At 45.2% G+C, this 23631-nt stretch overlaps 1 protein-coding gene across 7 annotated transcripts in view; it reads right to left on the reverse strand.

The window, feature by feature from the left end:
- Positions 1-23631, reverse strand: part of LOC139276015 (interleukin-1 receptor accessory protein-like 1) — a 1534993-nt gene that overhangs the window by 3171 nt on the left and 1508191 nt on the right. For 6 of the 7 annotated variants that reach the window (XM_070893365.1, XM_070893368.1, XM_070893363.1 and 3 more), the window contains 3 exons: positions 21590-21733; positions 18456-18626; positions 16943-17011 (listed from right to left, as the gene is read on the reverse strand). In XM_070893365.1, coding sequence (XP_070749466.1) covers positions 16943-17011; positions 18456-18626; positions 21590-21733 — 384 coding nt within the window. The remainder of the gene's footprint in view (positions 1-16942; positions 17012-18455; positions 18627-21589; positions 21734-23631) is intronic. The other variant, XM_070893362.1, reaches the window with a different exon arrangement.

Raw genomic sequence — 23631 nt, forward strand, 5'->3', positions numbered from 1 at the left:
TCCGTCACCGTCTTTTCCAGCTCACCAGCGTGAGGCTCGGGCTATTTTAACTCACAGGCTTCATTTAATGAGGCCAGGCATGACTCCCGCTGGAACTCGGAGACAATGAGCATCAGGCTGGCAGATGGGAGTCAGGCGAGTGTGGCAAAAGACTACAAATGAAGATAACCAGCAAGTCAGGTGAAGAGGGGAAGAGTCCCAAGTGGTCAGTAGTGGGAAGCCTGGTTCAGAGAAGGCGCAAGGCTTGCATGGACTCCTGCTCCTCTTCAGCTCCAAAGAAACCTTTAAAAAATAAATAATTTTGCCTTTTCGGCCCTTTTCGGGGCCTGCAGATCCTCGGCGTCAGGCTTCCCTGGCGAGCTCAGCACCAAACCCTTACCTGGCTGCTGCTGGTGAATATGCAGTCGGGGTTTGAATGACATCAAGAGACCATGACTTTTGAATTCAATGTTTCCCTGGGGCGCGGTTTTCACAAGCTGCTCAAAATGCACCTGTTAAAATGGCGAGAGGTGCATATGCGGCAAGGCTCCGGTCAATGCCATGCTGGCTGCTACATGTCAGCTGTGATTCAGTGGTACCGCTCTCATTTCTGAGGCCCCAGCTGCTCTCTCAGGTGGACATAAAAGACCCGATGGCACTATTCAACAACAATTTCCATTTATATAGTGCCTTTAAAATAGTAAAATGCCCCAAGCTGCTTCATTGGAGTGTTATCAAACAAAATTTGCACTGAGCCACAAAAGGAGATATTAGTACAGTTGACCTAAAGCTTGGTCAAAGAGGTAGATTTCAAAGAAGAGCAGGAGAGTTTTCCTCGGTGTCTTGGCCAATATTTCTCACTCAACCAACATCACTAAAACAGATTATCTGGTCATTATCTTATTGCTGTGTGTGGGACCTTGCTGTGCACAAATTGGCTGTTGTGTTTCCTACATTGCAATAGTGACCACACTTCATTGGCTGTAAAGCACTTTGGGACATCCTGAGGAACATAAAAACTGACTGCAAAAGCTTCTATAGATATGTGAAGAGAAAAAGATTAGTGAAGACAAACGTAGGTCCCTTGCAGTCAGATTCAGGTGAATTTATAATGGGGAACAAAGAAACGGCAGACCAATTGAACAAATACTTTGGTTCTGTCTTCATGAAGGAAGACACAAATAACCTTCCGTAAGTACTCGGGGACCGAGGGTCTAGTGAGGAGGAGGAACTGAAGAATATCCTTATTAGGCGGGAAATTGTGTTAGGGAAATTGATGGGATTGAAGGCCGATAAATCCCCGGGGCCTGATAGTCTATAGTCTGCATCCCAGAGTACTTAAGGAAGTGGCCCGAGAAATAGTGGATGCATTGGTGATCATTTTCCAACAGTCCATCAACTCTGGATCAGTTCCTATGGACTGGAGGGTAGCTAATGTAACACCACCTTTTAAAAAGGGAGGGAGAGAGAAATCGGGTAATTATAGACCAGTTAGCATGACATCAGTAGTGGGGAAAATGTTAGAATCAATTATTAAGGATAAAATAGCAGCGCATTTGGAAAGCAGTGGCAGGATCGGTCCAAGTCAGCATGGATTTATGAAGGGAAAATCATGCTTGACAAATCTTCTGGAATTTTTTTGGGATGTAACTAGTAGAGTGGACAAGGGAGAACCAGTGGATGTGGTGCATTTGGACTTTCAAAAGACTTCTGACAAGGTCCCACACAAGAGATTGGTGTGCAAAATCAAAGCACATGGTATTGGGGGTAATATACTGACGTGGATAGAGAACTGGTTGGCAGACAGGAAGCAGAGAGTCGGGATAAACGGGTCCTTTTCAGAATGGCAGGCAGTGACTAGTGGAGTGCCGCAGGGCTCAGTGCTGGGACCCCAGCTATTTACAATATACATCAATGATTTAGATGAAGGAATTGAGTGTAATATCGCCAAGTTTGCAGATGACACTAAACTGGGTGGCGGTGTGAGCTGTGAGGGGGACGCTAAGAGGCTGCAGGGTGACTTGGACAGATTAGGTAAATGGGCAAATGCATGGCAGATGCAGTATAATGTGGATAAATGTGAGGTTATCCACTTTGGGGACAAAAATGCAAAGACAGAATATTATCTGAATGGCGGCAAATTAGGAAAAGGGGAGGTGCAATGAGACCTGGGTGTCATGGTTCATCAGTCATTGAAAGTGGACATAAAGGTACAGCAGGCGGTGAAGAAGGCAAATGGTATGTTGGCCTTCATAGCTAGGGGATTTGAGTATAGGAGCAGGGAGGTCTTACTGCAGTTGTACAGGGCCTTGGTGAGGCCTCATCTGGAATATTGTGTTCAGTTTTGGTCTCCTAATCTGAGGAAAGACGTTCTTGCTATTGAGGGAGTGCAGCGAAGGATCACCAGATTGATTCCCGGGATGGCTGGACTGACATATGAGGAGAGACTGGATCAACTGGGCCTTTATACATTGGAGTTTAGAAGGATGAGGGGGGATCTCACAGAAACATATAAGATTCTGACGGGATGGGACAGGTTAGATGTGGGTAGAATGTTCCCGATGTTGGGGAAGTCCAGAACCAGGGGACACAGTCTTAGGATAAGGGGTAGGCCATTTAGGACTGAGATGAGGAGAAACTTCTTCACTCAGAGAGTTGTTAACCTGTGGCATTCCCTGCCGCAGAGAGTTATTGATGCCAGTTGATTGGATATATTCAAAAGGGAGTTAGATATGGCCCTTACGGCTAAGGGGATCAAGGGGTATGGAGAGAAAGCAGGAAAGGGGTATTGAGGGAATGATCAGCCATGATCTTATTGAATGGTGGTGTCGGCTCGAAGGGCCGAATGGCCTACTCCTGCACCTATTTTCGATGTTTCTATGTTGTAAAAGGCGCTATATAAATGCAAGCCATTATTATTTTAACCCCGCGCACACCCTGGGAACCACAAAAAATATTGTCACACAAACAAAAATCAATCATAATGAAGTGATAATGTATGCTAATGGGGATTCATAATACCCCTGTATACGAACAAAGTAGATTAGAAATGAAGCCAGATATCAAATAATGTTCAGTATTTAGATTTTGTCAAAACAAAGAAACATTCAGTGTAGTGCTAACTTTTTTTGTCACTAGATGCCACTGATGTACTTTTTAATTATTACAGAGCATTACAATTAAATGCAGGAAACTTGTTTAAAAAACAAATCACTGTATTAGTTTGCATTTTCCAACAGTTTTCCTACTTTTATAGTTTGTCTCCCTGTGTCACGGGTGTCCACACACTAAGGACTGTCCCATAGCCAAAAAAGCAGGCAATAATCCACCCTGGGGCATTCAGTGACAGCATCGTGAAAACAGTCACTGGAAAGTACGCCAGAGTGGTCCGAATCTCTCTCTGCTTTACCCTTCATCTCTGTTGAGAAGTTCTTGGCTTCTGTTCAGCAGTGCCTTGTAAATAGAGGCTTTGAGAGACAGATGGCAATTAATTTAATTTTCAGAAAAAACAACACATTTTGAAAGAAAGGAGGGCAAGGTGTTTGAACTGAAATGAGCACAGAATAAAATGATGTACGAAACGATTTGAATTTCTAAAATTCATTTTAAATGTGGTTTGTTTCAAAGCGGTGAATCTGAAACTAGCTCTGTGCATTACAATATATATCAAGGCCCCAATTCCACGGTGCTGTTGCACCACCAGAAGAGCAGTGGGGCACAATTTATGCCTACCACTTTGAACTGGCAATTCTGGATACAGAGTCATGTAAGTATCAGGATTGAGTGCTCGTACATGTAGCAGCATAGCAGGAGGGCTCGCCCCGTGGAGACATGGGCATCTCAGAGCACCACCTGCTGCTCTGTGAGGGACAACCTGGGCAGGGGTCGAGCCGAAGAGCTCTATTTTTCTTGCAACTCCTAGCCCAGAGTGGAAAAGTAATTGATTACGATTGGACTCTTCACTACTGGGTTCCTTCATTCAGCACAGAAGCAAACCTATGCTATCCCTCAGCTGGGCCTGTCAGAGGTGCATCTGGTGGGATTTCTGGTGTAGCCCAGGAATGCACTCATTCACATCCTTAGCTGCTGCCGCAAAGTAATGGGGGCAAACAAAATAAGTCCTCGTGCACCTGGCTTGCAATCTCTTGGAGATTTGTGACTGGGGTGGAAATCCAGTGAATTTGTGTGAGTATGGGAAATTTACCCGAAAATACACAGGGGAAAAACACCACAAATACAGAGAAAAGCAGAAGCTAAAGGAAGAGTCTGATAAGAATATGGAGGCATTGCGGCTGGGGTGTCACAAGTCTCCATAATGGGTGCGTACATGAGTGTAGGATTTGGTATAATATTATATGAAGTGAGATCAGATTGTAATGCAAGGAGTCATACTTTTACATTGCATTCCTACTTTTCCAGAAATCCATAAGCCGAAATAAAATAGTGGAATCACAAGCAGAAATACAGTGAGCAGCACCTCTATTTAATCCTTTGGGACCTTTGCTCAACATCTCTGCTCCACATATCCTGTGTGATTTCTCCTTAAATCCTCTGACAGCTTGAGCACAGAGCTTGGAGACAGAGCTGGGAGATTCACAAACTGAGTGATTGGCAAGCAGAGTGAGGAATTTTGTGAGCGCAGGAATTGGTGGAGCGGCGATGTCGGACTGAAAAGGAGGAATGGATTGTTTTTTTTGAAGTCCTAAGCTTATTTCTGTTAAGTTACTGAAAAAAAGAAAAGAAATGAGTTAATAGTCAAATAAATAAAGGCATGGCAGGGCAGCTCGGTCCAACGGAATGCACATCCTGTGCCACGTGGGAACTCCAGGACGCTTCCCTGGTCCTGGACAACCGCGTGTGCAGGAAGTGTCGTCAGCTGGAGGAGCTCGAGCTCTGGGTTTCGGAGCTTGAGCAGCAGTCGGTGTCACTGCGGTGCATCCGTGATGCTGAGAGGAATATAGACAGTTCAGAGGTAAAATTAAAAAGGATATTAGGAATGTTGAGAGAGCATGAAAAATTCTTGACAAGTAAAATTAAGGAAAACCCAAAGATGTTCTATAAATATATTAAGAGCAAGAGGATAACTAAAGAAAGTGTAGGGCCTATTAGAGACTATGAGGGTAATCTTTGTGTGGAGGCGGAAGATGCTAGCATTGTTCTTAATGAATACTTTGCGTCTGTTTTCACAAAGGAAAGGGGCAATGCAGATACTGCTATCGAGGAGGAGTGTGAAATTCTGGATGAAATAAACATAGTGAGAGAGGAGGTATTAAGGGGTTTAGCAGCTTTGAAAGTAGATAAGTCCCCAGGCCCGGATGAAATGCATCCCAGGCTGTTGAGCGAAATAAAAGAGGAAATAGCAGAGGCCTTGACCATCATTTCCCAGTCCTCTTTAGATTTGGGTATGGTCTGTTTAAGAAGGGAGAAAGGGATAGGTTGAGTAATTACAGGCCTGTCATCCTAACCTCAGTGGTGGGAAAATTATTTTTTTAAATCCTGAAAGACAGGGTAAATCTAAATTTGGAAAGGCAAGGATTAATTAGGGACAGTCAGCATGGATTTCTTAAGGGAAGATCGGGTTTGACTAACCTGATTGAATTTTTTGAGGAGGTAACTAGGAGGGTCGATGAGGGTAGTGAGTACAATGCAATGTATATGGACTTTAGCAAAGTCCCACATGGTAGACTGGTCATGAAGGTTGAAGCCCATGGGATACAGGGCAAAGTGGCAAGTTGGATCCAAAATTGGCTTAGAGGTCAGAAGCAAAGAGTAATGGTTGATGAATGTTTTTGTGACTGGAAGGATGTTTCCAGTGGAGTTCCGCAGGTCTCTGTACTGGATCCTTTGCTTTTTGTGGTATACATCAATGATATAGATTTGAATATACAAAGTATGATTAAGAAGTTTGCAGATGACACTAAAATTGGCTGTGTGGTTGATAATGAAGAGGAAAGTTGTGGACTACAGGAGGATATCAACCTACTGGTCAGGTGGGCAGAACAATGGCAAATGGAATTTAATCCGGAGAAGTGTGAAGCCACTTAAAAGTGTAGATGAACAAAGGGACCTTGGAGTGCTTGTCCACAGATCCCTGAAAGTAGCAAGCCAGGTGGATAAGGTGGTTAAGAAGGCATACGGAATGCTTGCCTTTATTGGGTGAGACATAGAATACAAGATCAGGGAGGTTATGCTTAAATTGTATAATACTCTGGTTAGGCCGCAGCTGAAGTACTGCGTGCAGTTCTGGTCACCGTAATATAGGAAGGACGTGATTATACAAGAGAGGGTGCAGAGGAGATTTACTAGGATGCTGCCTGGAATAGAAAATCTTAGCTATGAGGACAGATTGGATAGGCTGGGCTTATTCTCATTGGCTGAGAGGAGACCTCATTGAGGTGTATAAAATTTTGAGGGGCCTGGATATAGTAGATAGCAAGGGCCTATTTCCCTTAGTGGAGGGCTCAATTATGAGGAGGCATAGTTGTAAGGTGGTTGGTGGAAGGTTTAGAGGGGATTTAAGGGGAGGCTTCTTCACGCAGAGGGTTGTCGGGGTCTGGAACTCACTGCCTGGAAGGGTGGTGGATGCAGAAACCCTCACCACATTTAAAAGGTGCTTGGATGGGGACTTGAAGTGCCGTAACCTGCAGGGTTACAGACCTAGAGCTGGTAAGTGGGGTTAGACTGGATAACCTCTTGTTGGCTGGCGCAGATACGATGGTAAGTACTGTAGGGAATCAAATATGGCCAAGGTGATCTCCTGGATTAGTTTTGATCACCTGGATGGGTCGGAGAGGAACTTTTCCAGATTTTTTTCCCCAATTGGCCTTGGTTTTTTACCTGTTTTTTGGCCTCTTCCAGGAGATCACATGGCTCCGGTTGGGGTGGAGTGGAGAATGTTGCGGTGTAGGGGGTGTCGCAGTTATAGGAGGTGGACTGGTTGGGCCGGACGCTCTTTACCTTTCCGCCATTGTTCATTGTTCATAGGTTTATATGTAACCTTCAGGGCTGCTGACCCAGGGCCGTGCGGCTCTTTGTCGGCCGGCGCGGACACGACGGGCCGAAATGGCCTCCTTCTGTGCTGTAGATTTCTATGTTTCTATGTTTCTATATGGAGGTGGTCACCCCGCAGTTAAGGATGCACAGGCAAAGAGGGAATGGATGATTGCCTGACAGAAGAGGAGGACCAGGCAGGTAGTGTCGGAATCCCCTGAGTGCATCTCGTTATTCTGTTCTGAGTAGTGGTGAGGGCTATGGTTCCTCCGGGGAATACAGCCAGAGTCAAGTCCACACCACGGGTGCCTCAGCTGTACAGGCGGTGGAATAAGAAGAGAGGGAGAACAATAGTGGTTGGGGGTTCAATAGTTAGAGGAGCAGACAGGCATTTCTATGTCTGCAGATGTGACTCCAGGATGGTATGTTGCCTCCCTAGTGCCAAAGTTAAGGATGTCAATGAGCGGCTGCAGAATATTTTGAGGAGGAGGATGAACAAGCCAGAGGTCATGGTCCATATTGGTACCAACGACATAGGTAGAAAGAAGGAAGAGGTCCTGCAGGATGATTTTAGGGAGCTTGGAAAGAGATTAAAAAGCAGGACCTCAAAGGTAATAATCCCCGGATTACTCCTGGTGCCACTTGCTAGTGAGTACAGAAATAGGATAAATGAATGAATGGCTGGAGAGATGGTGCCGGAGGGAGGGCTTCTGATTCCTGAGGCATTGAGACCTATACAGGCCGGACGGGTTGCACCGCAAGAGAGCCGTTACCAATATCCTCGCGGGGAGGTTTGCTAGTGCTGTTGGGGAGGGTTTAAACTAAGTTGTCAGGGGGATGGCCACCAGGATGTAGCATTATAAAGGAGGAACAAAGGGCACAAATGATTGGGAGAGACGGATAGCACGAAAGCAAGAAATAGTAAAGTATTACGTGGGGGTCACACTAAGAGAGAACACAGGATGGTCTAAGATATGTTTACAGTGTATGTATGTGAACGCAGGAAGAATAGCAAACAAGGTTGGTGAGCAGCACACGCAAATAGCCACATGGGAATATGGGGCTGTATTTGTGGCTTTTTGCCGCCTCTGTTTTCGCTCCGGAGTAGCGACAGTAAGCACTTCCGGGCGGGCAGCCAGTTTCCAGCACCCTGCCGGGACTTTTGGTGCTGGTTTCAGCAGGGCACGGAGCATTACCACCTGGATGAGGTGAGCCGATGTGCAACGCCCCTGGTTACAACACCGTCTCGATTTTTGGCTGCCGCCTGATCCGTAGTGATCCGCAGGGCAAGGTGAAAGCGGGCAGTCCAAGCAGTAACGGCTGCAGTAAGTAATGTCGACCTCAGACAAGTGTGATTGTTGTTATTTACGATTTATTTTGTGGTGGCATGAGTTATTTATTGGGAATGTTTTTGGTGGGTTTTTGTCAGTTTTTTCCCCTCTCCCAGGCCTCTCAGAGAGGGCGTCGAGGCCGGCTTTTTAGCTCGGGATTTTCGCTTGCTCAGCCAGCCGAGCACTCGAAGAGAGGTGTGTAAGGCCTTCCTTAGCGCTCCGCCCCACACTCAGGGCCCAGCTGCTGAATTTTGCTGACTGAGGGGCAAAGTGCTCCTGGGTGCAGACTTTACCGCCCCGTCGCAATTACCGCCCTAAAATGAGCAGAACCAAAAATCCAGCCCCATATGATGTTGGGGCAATAACGGAGACCTGGCTCAAAAAAGGGCAAGATTGAGTATTAAATATTCCTGAATATAAGGTGTTCAGGAAAGATAGGAGGTGCTGTGGCCAGTATTGGTTAAGGAAAATGTTACAGTGCTGGAGAGAGAGGATGTCCTGGAGGGGTCAAGGACATCTATTTGGTTAGAGTTAAGAAATAATCGAAGGAAAGAAAGACTTGCATTTATATAGTACCTTTCACGACCACCGGACATCTCAAAGTGCTTTACAGCCAATGAAATACTTTTTGGAGTGTCGTCATTGTTGTAATGTGGGAAATGTGGGAGCCAATTTGTGCACAGCAAACTCCCACAAACAGCAATATGATAATGACCAGATAATCTGATTTTGTTATATTAATTGAGGGATAAATATTCACCAGGACACCAGGGAAAACTCCCCTACTCTTCTTCGAAATAATGCCATGGGATCTTTTACGTCCACCTCAGAGAGCAGAAGGGGCCATGGTTTGACGCCTTAGCTGAAAGACGGCACCTCCGACAGTGCAGCACTCCCTCAGTACTGCCCTGGAGTGTCAGCCTGGATTTTTGTTCCTGGAGGGGGCATTGAACCCACAACCTTCTGACTCAGAGCCGAGTGTACTCCCCACTGAGCCATAGCTGACTCTATAGAGGTGCCATTACATTACTACAGGTCCAACATCAGAAATCCGCAAACCTCGGGACCGCGTGTCCATTCTGGTTTTTGGGTTTTTCCGGGTTTCAGACAAGAAAATCAATAGTCTGAAACCTGGAAACCTCGATCGAATCTGTGTCGGGTATTAAGCGGCGAGTTCCGAAATCCGCAACACCCACAATCCGGCACGGATTTGGATTTCAGACTTGATTTTCTTATCTGAAATCTGGGATCCTCGACCGAATCTGTGTCGGATTTTGGATTTTGCCTCAAAAATGTCCAGTTTTCGGGCAATAACTCTGGATTCTGGACGACTCCATCAGCTATGCACAAAATGTCCAGTTTTCAGAGTTCCGGATTTGAAACGTTGCACCTGTAGTTGTATTCTATAGCCACCATCTAGTCGGAAAAATATGGAGGAATACATTTTCAGAGAAATTACAGAGAGATGCAAGAACTATAGAGTAGTGATAATGGGAGACTTCAATTATCCTAATATAGGGCCCAAGTTTCCACACGATAAAAAACGGGCGCCCCTCCGAGCTGGGCGCCCGTTTTTCGCGCCTAAAACGGCGCCTAAAAAGAAACGCGCTATTCTGGAGCGCCCTGCAGCTCCTTGTCTGTCTGGCGCGGCGCCCAGGGGGGCGGAGCCTACACTCGCACCGATTTTGTAAGTGGGAGGGGGCGGGTACCATTTAAATTAGTTTTTTTCCTGCCGGCAATGCTGCGCGTTCTTTGTAGCTGTTTTTTTTGAACATTTTTTAATAAAAGAACATTGCCCTTCCATGGTCAGCACTGAGGCTTCTTGCAGCAGTGAGAAGGTGCAGGAAGCCTCAGAAAGTTGAGGCAGCCATTTCCCTCCCCACCCCCGCCCGCCGTTGGGAACGAACGGAACGGCTCCCCACCCCGCGGGAACGAACGGAACGGCCCCCCCCCCCCGCGGGAATGAACGGAACGGCTCCCCCCCCCCGCGGGAACGAACGGAACGGCTCCCCACCCCGCGGGAATGAACGGAACGGAACGGAACGGCTCCCTCCCCTCGGGAACGAACGGAACGGCCCTCCCCCCCCTCGGGAACGAACGGAACGGCCCTCCCCCCCCTCGGGAACGAACGGAACGGCCCTCCCCCCCCTCGGGAACGAACGGAACGGCCCTCCCCTCCCGCGGGAACGAACGGAACGGCCCTCCCCTCCCGCGGGAACGAACGGAACGGCTCCCCCCCCCCCACCCCGCGGGAACGAACGGAATGGAACGGAACGGCTCCCCCCCTCGGGAACGAACGGAACGGAACGGCTCCCCCCTTCCCCTCCTGCGGGAACGAACGGAACGGCTCCCCCCCTCGGGAACGAACGGAACGGCTCCCCCCTTCCCCTCCCATGGGAACGAACGGAACGGCTCCCCCCCTCGGGAACGAACGGAACGGCTCCCCCCCCTCCCCTCCCATGGGAACGAACGGAACGGCTCCCCCCCTCGGGAACGAACGGAACGGCTCCCCCCCCTCCCCTCCCATGGGAACGAACGGAACGGCTCCCCCCCTCGGGAACGAACGGAACGGCTCCCCCCCCTCCCCTCCCATGGGAACGAACGGAACGGCTCCCCCCCTCGGGAACGAACGGAACGGCTCCCCCCCCTCCCCTCCCATGGGAACGAACGGAACGGCTCCCCCCCGCGGAAATGAACGGAACGGCTCCCCCCCCGCGGAAATGAACGGAACAGCTCCCCCCCCCCGCGGGAACAAACGGAACAGCTCCCCCCCCCCGCGGGAACAAACGGAACAGCTCCCCCCCCCGCGGGAACAAACGGAACGGCTCCCCCCCCGCGGGAACGAACGGAACGGCTCCCCCCCACGGGAACGAACGGAACGGCTCCCCCCCCGCGGGAACGAACGGAACGGCTCCCCCCCCGCGGGAATGAACAGGACGGTCCCCCCCCCCCCCGCGGGAACGAACGGAACGGCTCCCCCCCCGCGGGAACGAACGGAACGGCTCCTCCCCCACGGGAATGAACAGGACGGTCCCCCCCCCCCCCCGCGGGAACGAACGGAACGGCTCCCCCCCCGCGGGAACGAACGGAACGGCTCCTCCCCCACGGGAATGAACAGGACGGTCCCCCCCCCCCCGCGGGAACGAACGATGGCTGAAGCATTTTCACACAGGTAGGAAGATGGTTTATTTAATCTTTTCTTTGCTTTTAAATGTTTATTCAGATTGGATTTATTTGTATAATATTTGTAGAAGTATAAATAAGGATTTATTATAGAATTTAATGACTTCCCTTCCCCCCCCCCTCCCCCACCACCTCGTTCCGGACGCCTAATTTGTAACCTGCGCCTGATTTTTTAATGTGTAGAACAGGTTTTTTCAGTTCTACAAAAATCTTCACTTGCTCCATTCTAAGTTAGTTTGGAATACGTTTTCATTGTGGAAACTTTGAAATCAGGCGTCAGTGGCCAGACACGCCCCCTTTTGAATAAAAAATTCTGTTCCAAAGTGGAACTGTTCTACCTGCCTAGAACTGCAGAAAAAAAAATGTGGAGAATTGCGATTTCTAAGATAGTCCGTTCTCCACCAGTTGCTCCTAAAAATCAGGCGCAAATCATGTGGAAACTTGGGCCCATAGACTGGGATAATAATAGTGTAAAGGGCACAGACTGGGAAGAATTTCTGAAGTGTGTTCAGGAGAACTTTCTCAATCAGTATGTTTCCAGCCCAACGAGGAAGGAGGCATTGCTGGATCTGGTTCTGGGGAATGAGGTCGGTCAAGTGGAGCAAGTGTCAGTAGGTGAACATTTAGGGAACAGTGATCATAGTATCATAAGGTTTAGATTAACTATGGAAAAAGACAGGGAGCAATCTAGAGTAAAAATACTTAATTGGAGGAAAGCAAATTTCATTGGGAACAGAACAGATCTGACTGGGTAAATTGGAATCAAAACTATAGTGGGACAATGGACTGCCTTTAAAGAGAAAATAGTTTGGGTACAGTCGAGGTACATTCCCACTAGGAGGGCAGGTAGGGCAACTAAAGTCAGAGCTCTCTGGATGATAAAAGAGATAGAGAATAAGATGAAGCAGAAAAAGAGCAAGTATGACAGATGTCAGGTCGAGAATACATCTGAGAATCAGGCTAAATATAGAAAGTTCAGAGGAGAAGTGAAAAAGAAAATAAGAGGGGCAAAGAGAGGGTATGAGATTAATATAACAGCTAACATAAAAGGTAATCCAAAAGTCTTCTATAGGCATATAAATAGTAAATGGGTAGTAAGAGAAGGGGTGAGGCTGATTCGGGACCAAAATGGAGATCTACACATGGAGGCAGAGGGGATGGCTGAGTACTAAATGAGTACGCTGCATCTGTCTTCACCAAGGAAGAAGATGTTGCCATAGACATAGTAAAGGAGGAGGTAGTGGAGATACTGGATGGGATAAGAATTGATTAAGACGAGGTGCTAGAACCCGAGCTGTACTTAAAGTAGATATGTCACCAGCACTGGATGGAATGCATCCTAGGTCGCTGAGGGAAGTGAAGGAAGAAATCGCGGAGGTACTGGCCATAATCTTACAATCCTCCTTAGAAACGGGATTGGTGCCAGAGAACTGGAGAATTGAAAATGTTACACTCTTGTTCAAAAAAGGGTGTAAAGATAAACCCAGCAACTATAGGCCAGACAGTTTAACATCGGTAGTGGGGAAGCTTTTAGAAACAATAATCAGGGACAAAATTAACAGTCACTTGGACAAATGTGGATTAATTAAGGAAAGCCAGCATGAATTTGTAAAAAGGCAAAATGTGTTTAATCAACTAGATTGAGTTTTTTGATGAGGTAACAGAGAGGGTTGATGAGGGCAATTCAGTTGATGTGGTGCACATGGATTTCCAAATGGAATAAAAGGGACAGTGGCAGCATGGAGAAGAAATTGGATAAGAGACAGGAAACAGAGAGTAGTGGTAAATGGTTGTTTTTCGGACTGGAGGAAGGTATACAGTGGTGTTCCCCAAGGGTCAGTACTAGGTGGAGAAAAGATTTACGAGAATGAGAATGATTCCAGGGATGAGGGGTTCAGTTACATGGATAGGCTGGAGAAGCTGGGGTTGTTCTCCTTAGAGCAGAGAAGTTTGAGAGGAGATTTGATAGAGATGTTCAAAATCATGAGTCTGGACAACTGTTCCCATTGGCAGAAGGGTCGAAAACCAAATGACACAGATTTAAGGTGATTGGCAAAAGAACCAAAGGCGACATAAGAAAAAACTTTTTAACAGAGCGAGCGGTTAGGATCTGGAATACTCTGGTTGAAAGGGTGATGGAGGCAGACTCGATCACTGCTTTCAAAAGGGATTTGGATCAGGACCTGAAGGAGAGAAATTTGAAGGGCTACGGGGAAAGGGTGGGGGAATGGGACTAGTTGAAGCGCTCTTGAAGAGAGCCAACATGGGCTCAATGGGCTGATTGGCCTTCTTCCATGCTGTAACCGTTCTTTGATTCTATGAATGTCCCTCCTACTCAGTTCTGTTGGATCACTACCTATCACTGTGCTCTTCTACTCTTCAGACCTGTGCCTTTCTCCTTCCAACTCCTGTATCATCTCTACTAATCCTCATGTTTCTCTGTTGTTCAGACCTGCGCCATCTCTACTAATCTTCATGTTTCTATACACTTCAGTCCTGTACCATCTGTTAATCCTCATGCAGTTTTGTTCTTCAGTCCCATACCATCTCTGCTAATCGTTGTGCTTCTCTGTTGTTCATACTGTGCCACCACAACTAATCCTCATGTATCTCTGCTCTTCATGCCTGTGCCATCTGCGTTAATTCTCAAGCTCTCTAGTTCTTCAGGTTGTGATATTTCTGCAAAACACATTTACATCACTGTGCCTCATTTACAGTGCACAGGTAAACCTTCCTGCCACGACTAGTTATGTTTCCCATGTCTTCATTCCTGTGACTCTCAGCCCCACCTGTAGCTCTATTCTATAGGGCCCTGCTCTCTTATTTTCCCCCATCTGATGATAAGTTTGCTTCATCTATGTCTGTTCTTCAGTGCTGAACTTGGCCTTTCTGCAGTCCCTGTTCACTAGGAACCTGCCAGCTCCAGTCATTGGGCCCGCAGTGCAGCTTCAGTGACCCTCAATATCTCTCAGTCCTTTGACATGTATATTTTGTCTTGAGGGTCCTGTGCTGAGTCTCCCCACTGTTTATTCTCAACCACAATTTGTGTTCTCAATCAGGACTTCCATGCTCAGCCCCAAAGTGACCAACCTTAGGCTTCTTGTTCTATATTCTTCCAGTGCCTAGCAACACCTTCAGAATCCAACACTGGTTCCTTTTGCTCCTCGGTAGCAATCAGTGACAAAGCTCACAGCAAGAAGCTGCTCCAGTTTGAGTCCACACGCAGATTGAATCTGTAGCTTGCGCTATCTCCAATATATCAGATTAAACGAGGCAAGTCCTGTTTAAACTGCAATTGGAAGCTAAAATGGGGGAGCTACAGCGACAAGCTTTGATGGGCTAAATGATCTTTTCTTGTCCTTGACTTTTCTTGCATTTTAAGGGTATTTTAAGGATCCGATTCAGTGAGGTTGCACTTCTGGAGGAGAGCCTCACTAGATGGGAGCATGAGTCTCAGATAGGGTATGGCACTAAAGGGTAGATTTTCAACTAGACACTGATGTTGCAGATCAACCACCCTGATTTTCAATGCAACTGAAAATCAGTCTGTTTCTGTAACGAGCAGCTGATCTGCTCCAAGAGTTTTAAAACCAGATGGCAAGTTGAAAATCTTCCCGCCCTCCCCAAATTCTGATTCTCAGATTCATACTCCTGTCCAGCGAGGATTCATTCAGTGTGTTAGCCTCGCCTAATTAGCCTTCATTGAAGTCTGCTTATAATCCCCAAGAATGTAATGGATGAGCAAGAAATTATTTGGCCTCAGCCTTACTTACATTATCATAAAATTTAAAAGCGTGCCCAAGAAATATACAGTGTCTACGCCTAAATCAACATGTTCATAGCTTTATGCTCTTTGAGGTTTTCTCATTGATCATCTGCAGTAACCATTTATAAGTTCAACAACAACAACTGAACACCTTGCATGTATGCATAGTATCTTTAATGTGGCAAATGTCCCAGAACATTTCACAGAGGGGAAATGGTGTAAGAACTAAGAGAGAAAGCATAGTTTTGAAGAGGCTTTTAAAGATGGGGATTAGGAATGTAGGGGATTAGGAAAATATTTTTTTTTAGAGATTATGCTGAGACAGTTGAAAGCTTCACCAATAGTGATGAAGTAACAGGGCAATGCACTGGATATTGGAGAGGTTGCTTGAGATGAGGCCATGGAGGAACTTATAAATGAGGACGAGAATTTTGAACTTGATGCTTTGGGGAACAGGGACAGTGGTAATAGGTGAGTGAGGCTTAGTGTGACACAGGATGTCAATGCTGCAGCTTTAGACTAGGCCAACATCCCCAGCATTGAAGCACTGACCACACTTGATCAGCTCCACTGGGCAGGCCACATTGTTCGCATGCCAGACACGAGATTCCCAAAGCAAGCGCTCTACTCGGACTCCTTCATGGCAAATGAGCCAAAGGTGGGCAGAGGAAATGTTACAGGGACACCCTCAAAGCCTCCCTGATAAAGTGCAACATCTCCACTGACACCTGGGAGTCCCTGGCCAAAGACCACCCTAAGTAGAGGAAGTGCAACCAGGAGGGCGCTGAGCACCTCGAGTCTCATCGCCGAGAGCATGCAGAAATCAAGTGCAGGCAGCGGAAAGAGCGTGCGGCAAACCAGTCCCACCCACCCCTTCCGTCAACGACTATCTGTCCCACCTGCGACAGAGACTGTGGTTCTCGTATTGGACTGTTCAGCCACCTAAGAACTCATGTTAAGAGTGGAAGCAAGTCTTCCTCGATTCCGAGGGACTGCCTATGATGATGATGATTTAGATGTGTTGGGGTTTATGTGGAGTGGAACTCAGCGGGAGGACATTGAAAAAGTTAAGCCTGGAGTCATGAAAGTATGGGTAAGGTTTCAGTGGTAGTGAGGTAAGGGTAGAGATAGGAGATGTTACAAAGATAGACATTAGCAGCCTTGGTGACAAATAGAATAAGGGGTTTGATACTCAGGTCAGAGTTGCCTGCAAAAAAGGTTTTTGGCATGATAGAAAATAGCATTGTGCAAATACCTGTACATGATAGAAAAAAATGTACAAACAAGAGGCAAATCTGAAGCCCAATTGTCTTGAATTTGGCCATTTTCTGACTCCTAAGCAATTGATATTAGAACAATTTGGGGTATGATTAAGGATTTGCTTTTGATCTCAATCAACTAATGTAACATATATATAATAGAAGCAGTAAAACCTTTCTTAGAGATGACTGGTACAGTCTGACTATCTGATTATAGTGGCCCATTTATTGTGAGTCCAATCAATGTATTAATGACTCAATGTACAACCTTGCTAAGACATTCTTGGAATTATTGAATGCTGGCAGTGGTCCATTCATTTTAACTGGTTTACCATCAAAGTTAAAATAATACAAATCAGAAAATCTAGTATATAGCTAATCCCAAATGTGATTTTGATAGACAGGCTTTATTGTATGGTTAGCTTTGTACTTACTGTTCTCCCATCCGATTATAGTGGGGCACGAAGAGTGTTGCGTAGCACAGGATTGCGACTCAGCCCATACTATAAGTGGAGCGGAGAATGGTAAGTATAAACATTAGAACATACATACAAGTCAACAGTTACTGTGAAAATAACAGATTAAAAGACAGTTCTTATTTACACTTGTGAAAACGTATTTAAATAGAAACATATTAAATCATCATGTTGATTAGTGCATTACTTTATATTACATCATCATGTTGATTAGTGCATTACTTTTAAGAGTATTTATAGAAGCACTTCTGCCATGGTAATGTTACAAAGCTCTATACGTGAAGCAAAAATGCCGATATTCCATAACATAGTGGACGATGTCACCTGATCAATAATGGAATGATTTTAGTGCTTAAAGATAACAAGACACATTTGAATATCTTATATTCGGCAATAGTCCAATTCCCATGTGTCTATAGCTGAGAGGTATGCAAAGAGTTTAGTTCTGATAGACGTCAAGTACAGGCCACAGACATTATTCTGAGATTCTGGCTATGAATTGTGCATATGAGATCTGAATGGAAAGTATGTGATCTGAAGGGTGGATAGCCCTTTATTGGCTAACATTTCATGTGTACTATTTTAAAAAGATTGAATTATAGTCAGTTGTAACCAGACAGAATGGGAAGGATTGAGTACAGAGTTGAGTACCATTGTTTAAATTAGGTGTGTTGATTTGTAGCATGTAGGGAATTGTAGTAAGTACAGTACTTTTGGAACTTAATCCTTTGTATGCAGACATAGAGGTGTGAGAGGAATCCTTTCACCAGCATTCAACAAAGGGGTAGCTTTTACTCAAAAATGGCTTGAGATTAGTCCTAGATTTCCATAGTTAGTTTGATTTTTATGCAATCAGTGCCATTTTATAAACTCAATGAATTAAATGCAGATAGTATTTGAAACAACCTATATTTATATTGTGCCTTTTATGACCTCAGTATGGCCCAAAATGGTTTGCAGATAATTAAGTACTTTTTGAAGTGTAGGCACTATTATAATGTAGAAAATGCAGCCGCCAATTTGCGCACAACCAGGCCCCACAAACAGCAACGTGATAATGACCAAATCATCTGTTTTCAGGTGTTGGTTGAGGGATAAATATTGAGCAGGACACCGTGGAGAATTCCCCAGTTTTTCTGCGAAATAGTGCCGAGGGATCTTTTACATAAACCTGAAGGGCACTTGGGGCCTCGGTTTAGTATCTCATCCAAAAGACGCCACCTCCAAAAGTGCAGCACTCCCCCAGTGCTGCACTCGAGTGTCAACCTAGATTTTGTGCTCAAGTCTCTAGAGTGGGGCTTCAACCCACGACCTTTTGACTCAGAGGCAAGAATGCTACCAATGAACCATAGCTGAAACAGTTGCTCATCTTGATCACCAAAAGAAATATGTAGTTCTTTGCATAGCTCTATTTAATTCTAATCGACAGAACTGAATGATGAAAAGCAAAGGCAGGAAAAGATTTACTTACTTCCAGTGGGAATCAAGTCCCTATCAGGGATGAACAGTTTGTACCCATAATGTTTCTCTAACACATCTGGTAAGATCTCCAGAGCAAAACGGTCTTCCTCTGTGGTTTCTTGACTCCACTGGTCAGGATCTACTTTGGTGTATGACAGGTATGCATCGTAATCTTTGTTCTCTGAAAAATAATTTACATTTTTTTACCTGAATAGACTCTACTTTCCATTGTCATTGTGTTACTCTCTCTTCGTGAAGGAGAAACTTCATTCATGAGAATCAATTGATCAGTTAATCCAGCAGCCATGGCATTAATTCTTCGAACACGGAAGTCACAATCAATTATTTTTGTGAAGGAAGCAGTGAAAAGGATCGATGTTCTGAGTTGGGATATGTTAACATATTTGAACCAGAACATAGATAACATCATTCTCTTCACAGGAAACATCATTTTTAGGATCGCTTTAACTGTTCAAACCGCTTTTTCAGTGCTTTAGCTTTTGATTTGAAAGTATTTACAAGGTGACACAGTTTGGTAGAATCTACCATGGGGTAGATTTTGACTTTGTCCAATTGTGTAAAGTGGGTGATAGCAAATCGGCAGCCCGTTTAACATCTCTCCCGATTTTACTTCCATTTATGTCAATGGAAATAAAAATCGGGAGAGACATAAAACAGGATGATTCTATCCCAATATGTCTTCAACGTTTCAATGTTTTTCACTCTTGTCAAAAAGCAAATCAAAATTCAAAATCTTTACTACATTCACAAGTATGCTCTATCTAACTGTGAAAACTCAATTTAATGCAATGTCTTGTTAATGTCACCTGTTCTACTTTTAAATCATATCAATTCTATTTGAAATGGTTAAGATGCTTTTTTTTTATCAATAAGTCTTGCACTAATCTCTGACAGGAATGGATTAATGTATGCTAAATGGCCTGTAGTTTTGATTGTTCCTTGAAATAGGAGCTACACCGGTCAGCAAATTAATTAATTTTAAATGATCTATATAGCCCTGAATACATAAACTGTGCCGTACTGCTCTATTGGGAGGAATCAAAATACCTTGGCAAATTTATTTGACCTGATCAGCCTAATGAAGAACATATTGATATTTGCAACTAATAAATTCATCTGATGCCGAGAAAACAATCAGCAAAGACAACAGCTGTTCATATATTCAGTAAGGTGATCCACGATTGGCTAATTACATGCTTTGACGCAACATGAGTTCACATGCTATTTACTTCTCTAATAAGGCAGATGATGCAGTTTTTGGGTTTAGGCAGGGCAGTATGCGGACTTCTTAAACACAATGGAACTTAAATTACTTATTTGATTGCAGTTTGTGCATCAGTTCAAAACACGTCAAAATTGTCTTTATATTATTAAAGGTATGATTTTTGTGCCATTTAGTTTCTTCTGATTCTTCTTCATGATGTTTAGCATTACAACTTATCAAGTATTTTAATTACGGCAAAATGACAGAAAACATGTTAGTGGCAAAAGAAATAAAATACTTATTATAGTTATTGATGGAAAAATTGTTTACAACGTTTCATGATTCGTTAAGTTTTGATAGTATTTGTATCTAACAGTATTAATGGATGTTGATATTAATAATGCTGTGGTCAGAATTCATACACATATTTGTGATTAACATTGAAACAGTAACATTTTGGAATATGGTCAATAAAGTTTCATTGCAAAAATCATAAAGTAAGAAATGGAAAAATATAGTGTGTAAGCAATGACTTCCATTGTATCAAATTAAGAACAAGATAAAAACTAAGGCAAAGCAGTAGACTTTAATCCATTTTTCTATTTTCACAAAGACCTCAAACACATTGGCGGTGATTCAATGGGGCTGAAATTGGTCAAACACATGGTCTGCCTGTTTTTTGGTGGTCCGCTGACGGTGCGTCATTTTTTACTGCCCGGTACTGCTGGGGCCGAGTGGGCGGGAATTTCATCAAACCTTTCTCAGCAGTATGCCGAGTGGAGTGCAGTGGGCGGAAGCGGAGTGCAGCCAGCGGTGTGCGGCGGAGAGGCCTTTTGACTTGGGAATCTTCGGCTCCCGAGTTGTGCGCACGCGCATGCTGCTGTGAAGCTCCGCTCCCCAAGAGGCACCAACAAGGGGCCAGAGACTACCGGCCTGAGAGCGCTGTGGGGGGGTGGGGGCCACGGAGAAGAGATCGCTGTGGTGGGAGGTGGGGGGGGGAGGGGAGAAGAGATCGCTGTGTGTGGGGGGTGGGGGGGGGGAAGGGGAGAAGAGATCGCTGTGTGTGGGGGGGGGAGAAGAGATCGCGGTGAGGGGGGGGGGTTGGAGATCGCTGTGTGGGGAGGGGCAGTGGAGATCGCTGAGTGGAGGGGGTGGTGGAAATCGTTGTGTTAGGGGGGAGATATCGCTGGAGGGTCAGGAGAGATTGCTCTGTGGGGGAGGGAGGGGAGATTGCTGTGGGGGGGAGGGGGAGATCGTTGTGGTGGGGGGGGAAGAGACTGTGGGGTGAGAGAGACTGGGGGGTGAGAGAGAGACAGACTGGGGTGTGGGAGAGACTGGGGGCATGAGAGACACTAATAACATTTTTATTATAGTTAATTAATAAAGGAGTAAATAAGGCTTTATTAGAACATTTATATTATTGCCTAACACTAGAAAATACTACAATCCATTTAAAATACATCAAACTGTGGAGAACTTTAAATATAAAATGAACCTGTCAGGTTTGTGTATATATTGCCCACTTAAGATCCAGGACGGTATGCATTTCCGGTGGAATGTCTTGAATTTTGCACTTTTGGGTGGTATGTCGGCGGTCTGAATGGGCGGTGGTATGTCACTGATGAATTTTCCGCCGGCAGTATGCAGATGTTTTTTGACCAATTTTGCATTTTTGGGCAGCACGCAAATGGTAGGTGGGCAGTGGTGGGTGGTATATCCACCAATCTCGGGCCCTAGATATATATCCAAAATGGGTGTAAAATTGGTGGCGTATCCACTGCAGCTTCCATGGAAAGCCCAAACCAATGTAGGTTCAGGAGTTGCTATATTATAAATATGATATTATTTATTTGCTGCTATTACAACACTTGCTAGCATAAGAATCCAGACAATCGAGTGATATGGAAATCAGCCCTTACCTCCGTCGAGTTCATCAGCTCCAAAATGATTACGATAAAATAGCATGATATCTATCTTATAACATTTGTACACAGTCACCAGACAGACCAGCAGCAAAAGAATAGCCCCCAGTCCACCCGCAAGTTCCACAGTGTACATCAGCTCTGGAATTAAAGAACACAAGACCAGCTGGGTGAGAAATAGGAAGCATCAGCAGATAAATTATAGAATCGATACATAAACTGCGACCTCTTTCATGCGGCTAAAAATCGCATTCTTACCTTTTTAGATTTAAATGGAAATTTGGAATTTTCCAGTAGAAATTTATTTTACCCAATTTGCATTTAATTTTGAATCAAATTATCATCCAAACTACTTACCCCCATTAGAATAATGGATACCTGTACTGAGTAACAACAACTTCTCGTTTTTATATAGCACTTTAAATGTAGTAAAACGTCTCAAGGCACTTGACAGGAGCATAATCAAACAATACTTAACAAAGCTACATGATACGATGAACAGTCTTCCACACCTTTGCTACTCTTACAATTTATTCTGAACACTCAGGCTGAAATTGCCCCACTCTTTAAGGTCCATTACCACCTGTAACAGGCGGCAATTGGGCGGTAAGGCCTTCCGACCGGGGGCAGGCGGATGGGTCGAAATTTCCCCCGGCCCGGGGGTGGCGGAAACGGGTTTCCGCTCCGCCAGTATTCCCGCCCCGTCGGGCATGTGTTGACCCGTTACCGCCTGTCGCCAACCTCTTTCCGCCCCGCGAGGGAAATTGCCCCTGCGTGAGCAAAGCCGCCGCCATCGCTCAGTGCCCCGACAGCTTTTCCTGGCGGGAAGCTGCCAGTGGCTGGGCAGTGCACCTGCCCTTAAAGAGGGCGGCGCTCCACTGCGACCCGCCATTTTATTTGAATTGACAGCTGACTCTGAAGTTGACCCGACAATGGCGACGCCTGGTTCCCCCTCTGGGGTGTTGGACCGCTGACCCGGCTGAAGCCCACCCTGGTGGCTGCAGAGCTCGAGGACAAAAAGTTAGAGGACAATTTCCCTCTATTCGCTACCCCATGGATTCGGGCGGAGAATACTCATTTAATTCGAATTATCCGCTCCGTTTGGGGCTGAGGGCAATTTTGGCCCCACTGTTCCTCTGACTCTGGCCTCTTGTGCATCACCATCAGAATTGGAAAAGAATTTCCCCATTTTCCCCACTAAATTTTCCGAGGGTTTAAAAAAAAATGTTTTTCTTACCTCTCCCAGGAGTTTGTACGGCTGGGGTTGGTGGGGGGGAGGTGGGGTAGAGGGGCGGTTCAGTGGGGACAAAGTGTCAGATAATGCAGGTGCCTACAGAGAATAGACTGGGTGGAGCTTCGGGTGTTGGAAGGAGAGCAGCACTTTGCAGTAATCAGCCTCAGGAGCAATAGTGCCTGTAATGAGGAGCTAATGTTGCAGAATATACAGCTGGCACAATGCTCCTTACAGAAGCTGATTTCTAAAACATGTCTTCATAGATCACTGCTACCAATGTTACATCGGTATTGTAATGAGGAGCTTTATGCTGTATAAAATAACACTTTATTCAGTCTAAAGGGATGTATTTTTGATGTCAGAAGTAGTACTGTATATCATTGAGCTCCTATCACAGAAACATGAGTGACATCTATTTCAAGCACACTTTTAGCAATGGTTGCCCAACCAATAATAACAGGACTTCTATTATAATACAGATTTTAGCTGGTATCATTGTATACACCATGGATGGAATGAGTTACAATTTTTACAGAAGTGCATAATATGTCTTTATGATGATATATCTGCAGGTTTTCAGCATATAAATTATAGCATGATAGCAATTTCAGGGCAATTGATTCTCTTGTTAATTTTTCTTGCTCTTACAAGACCCTGCACCATCAGTAGCTCAGAGGACAGATGGAAATCTTGTTCTTTGGCCTCCACCAAATTTTGGTATGGAAGAGGGTCAGGAAATCCCCTATTTTCTTCACTGAAATAAAGATTGCTTTTATATAGCACCTTTCACAACCTCAGGTTGTTG

Source organism: Pristiophorus japonicus, chromosome 11, assembly GCF_044704955.1.
Source record: "Pristiophorus japonicus isolate sPriJap1 chromosome 11, sPriJap1.hap1, whole genome shotgun sequence".
Taxonomy (NCBI): Eukaryota; Metazoa; Chordata; class Chondrichthyes; family Pristiophoridae; genus Pristiophorus; species Pristiophorus japonicus.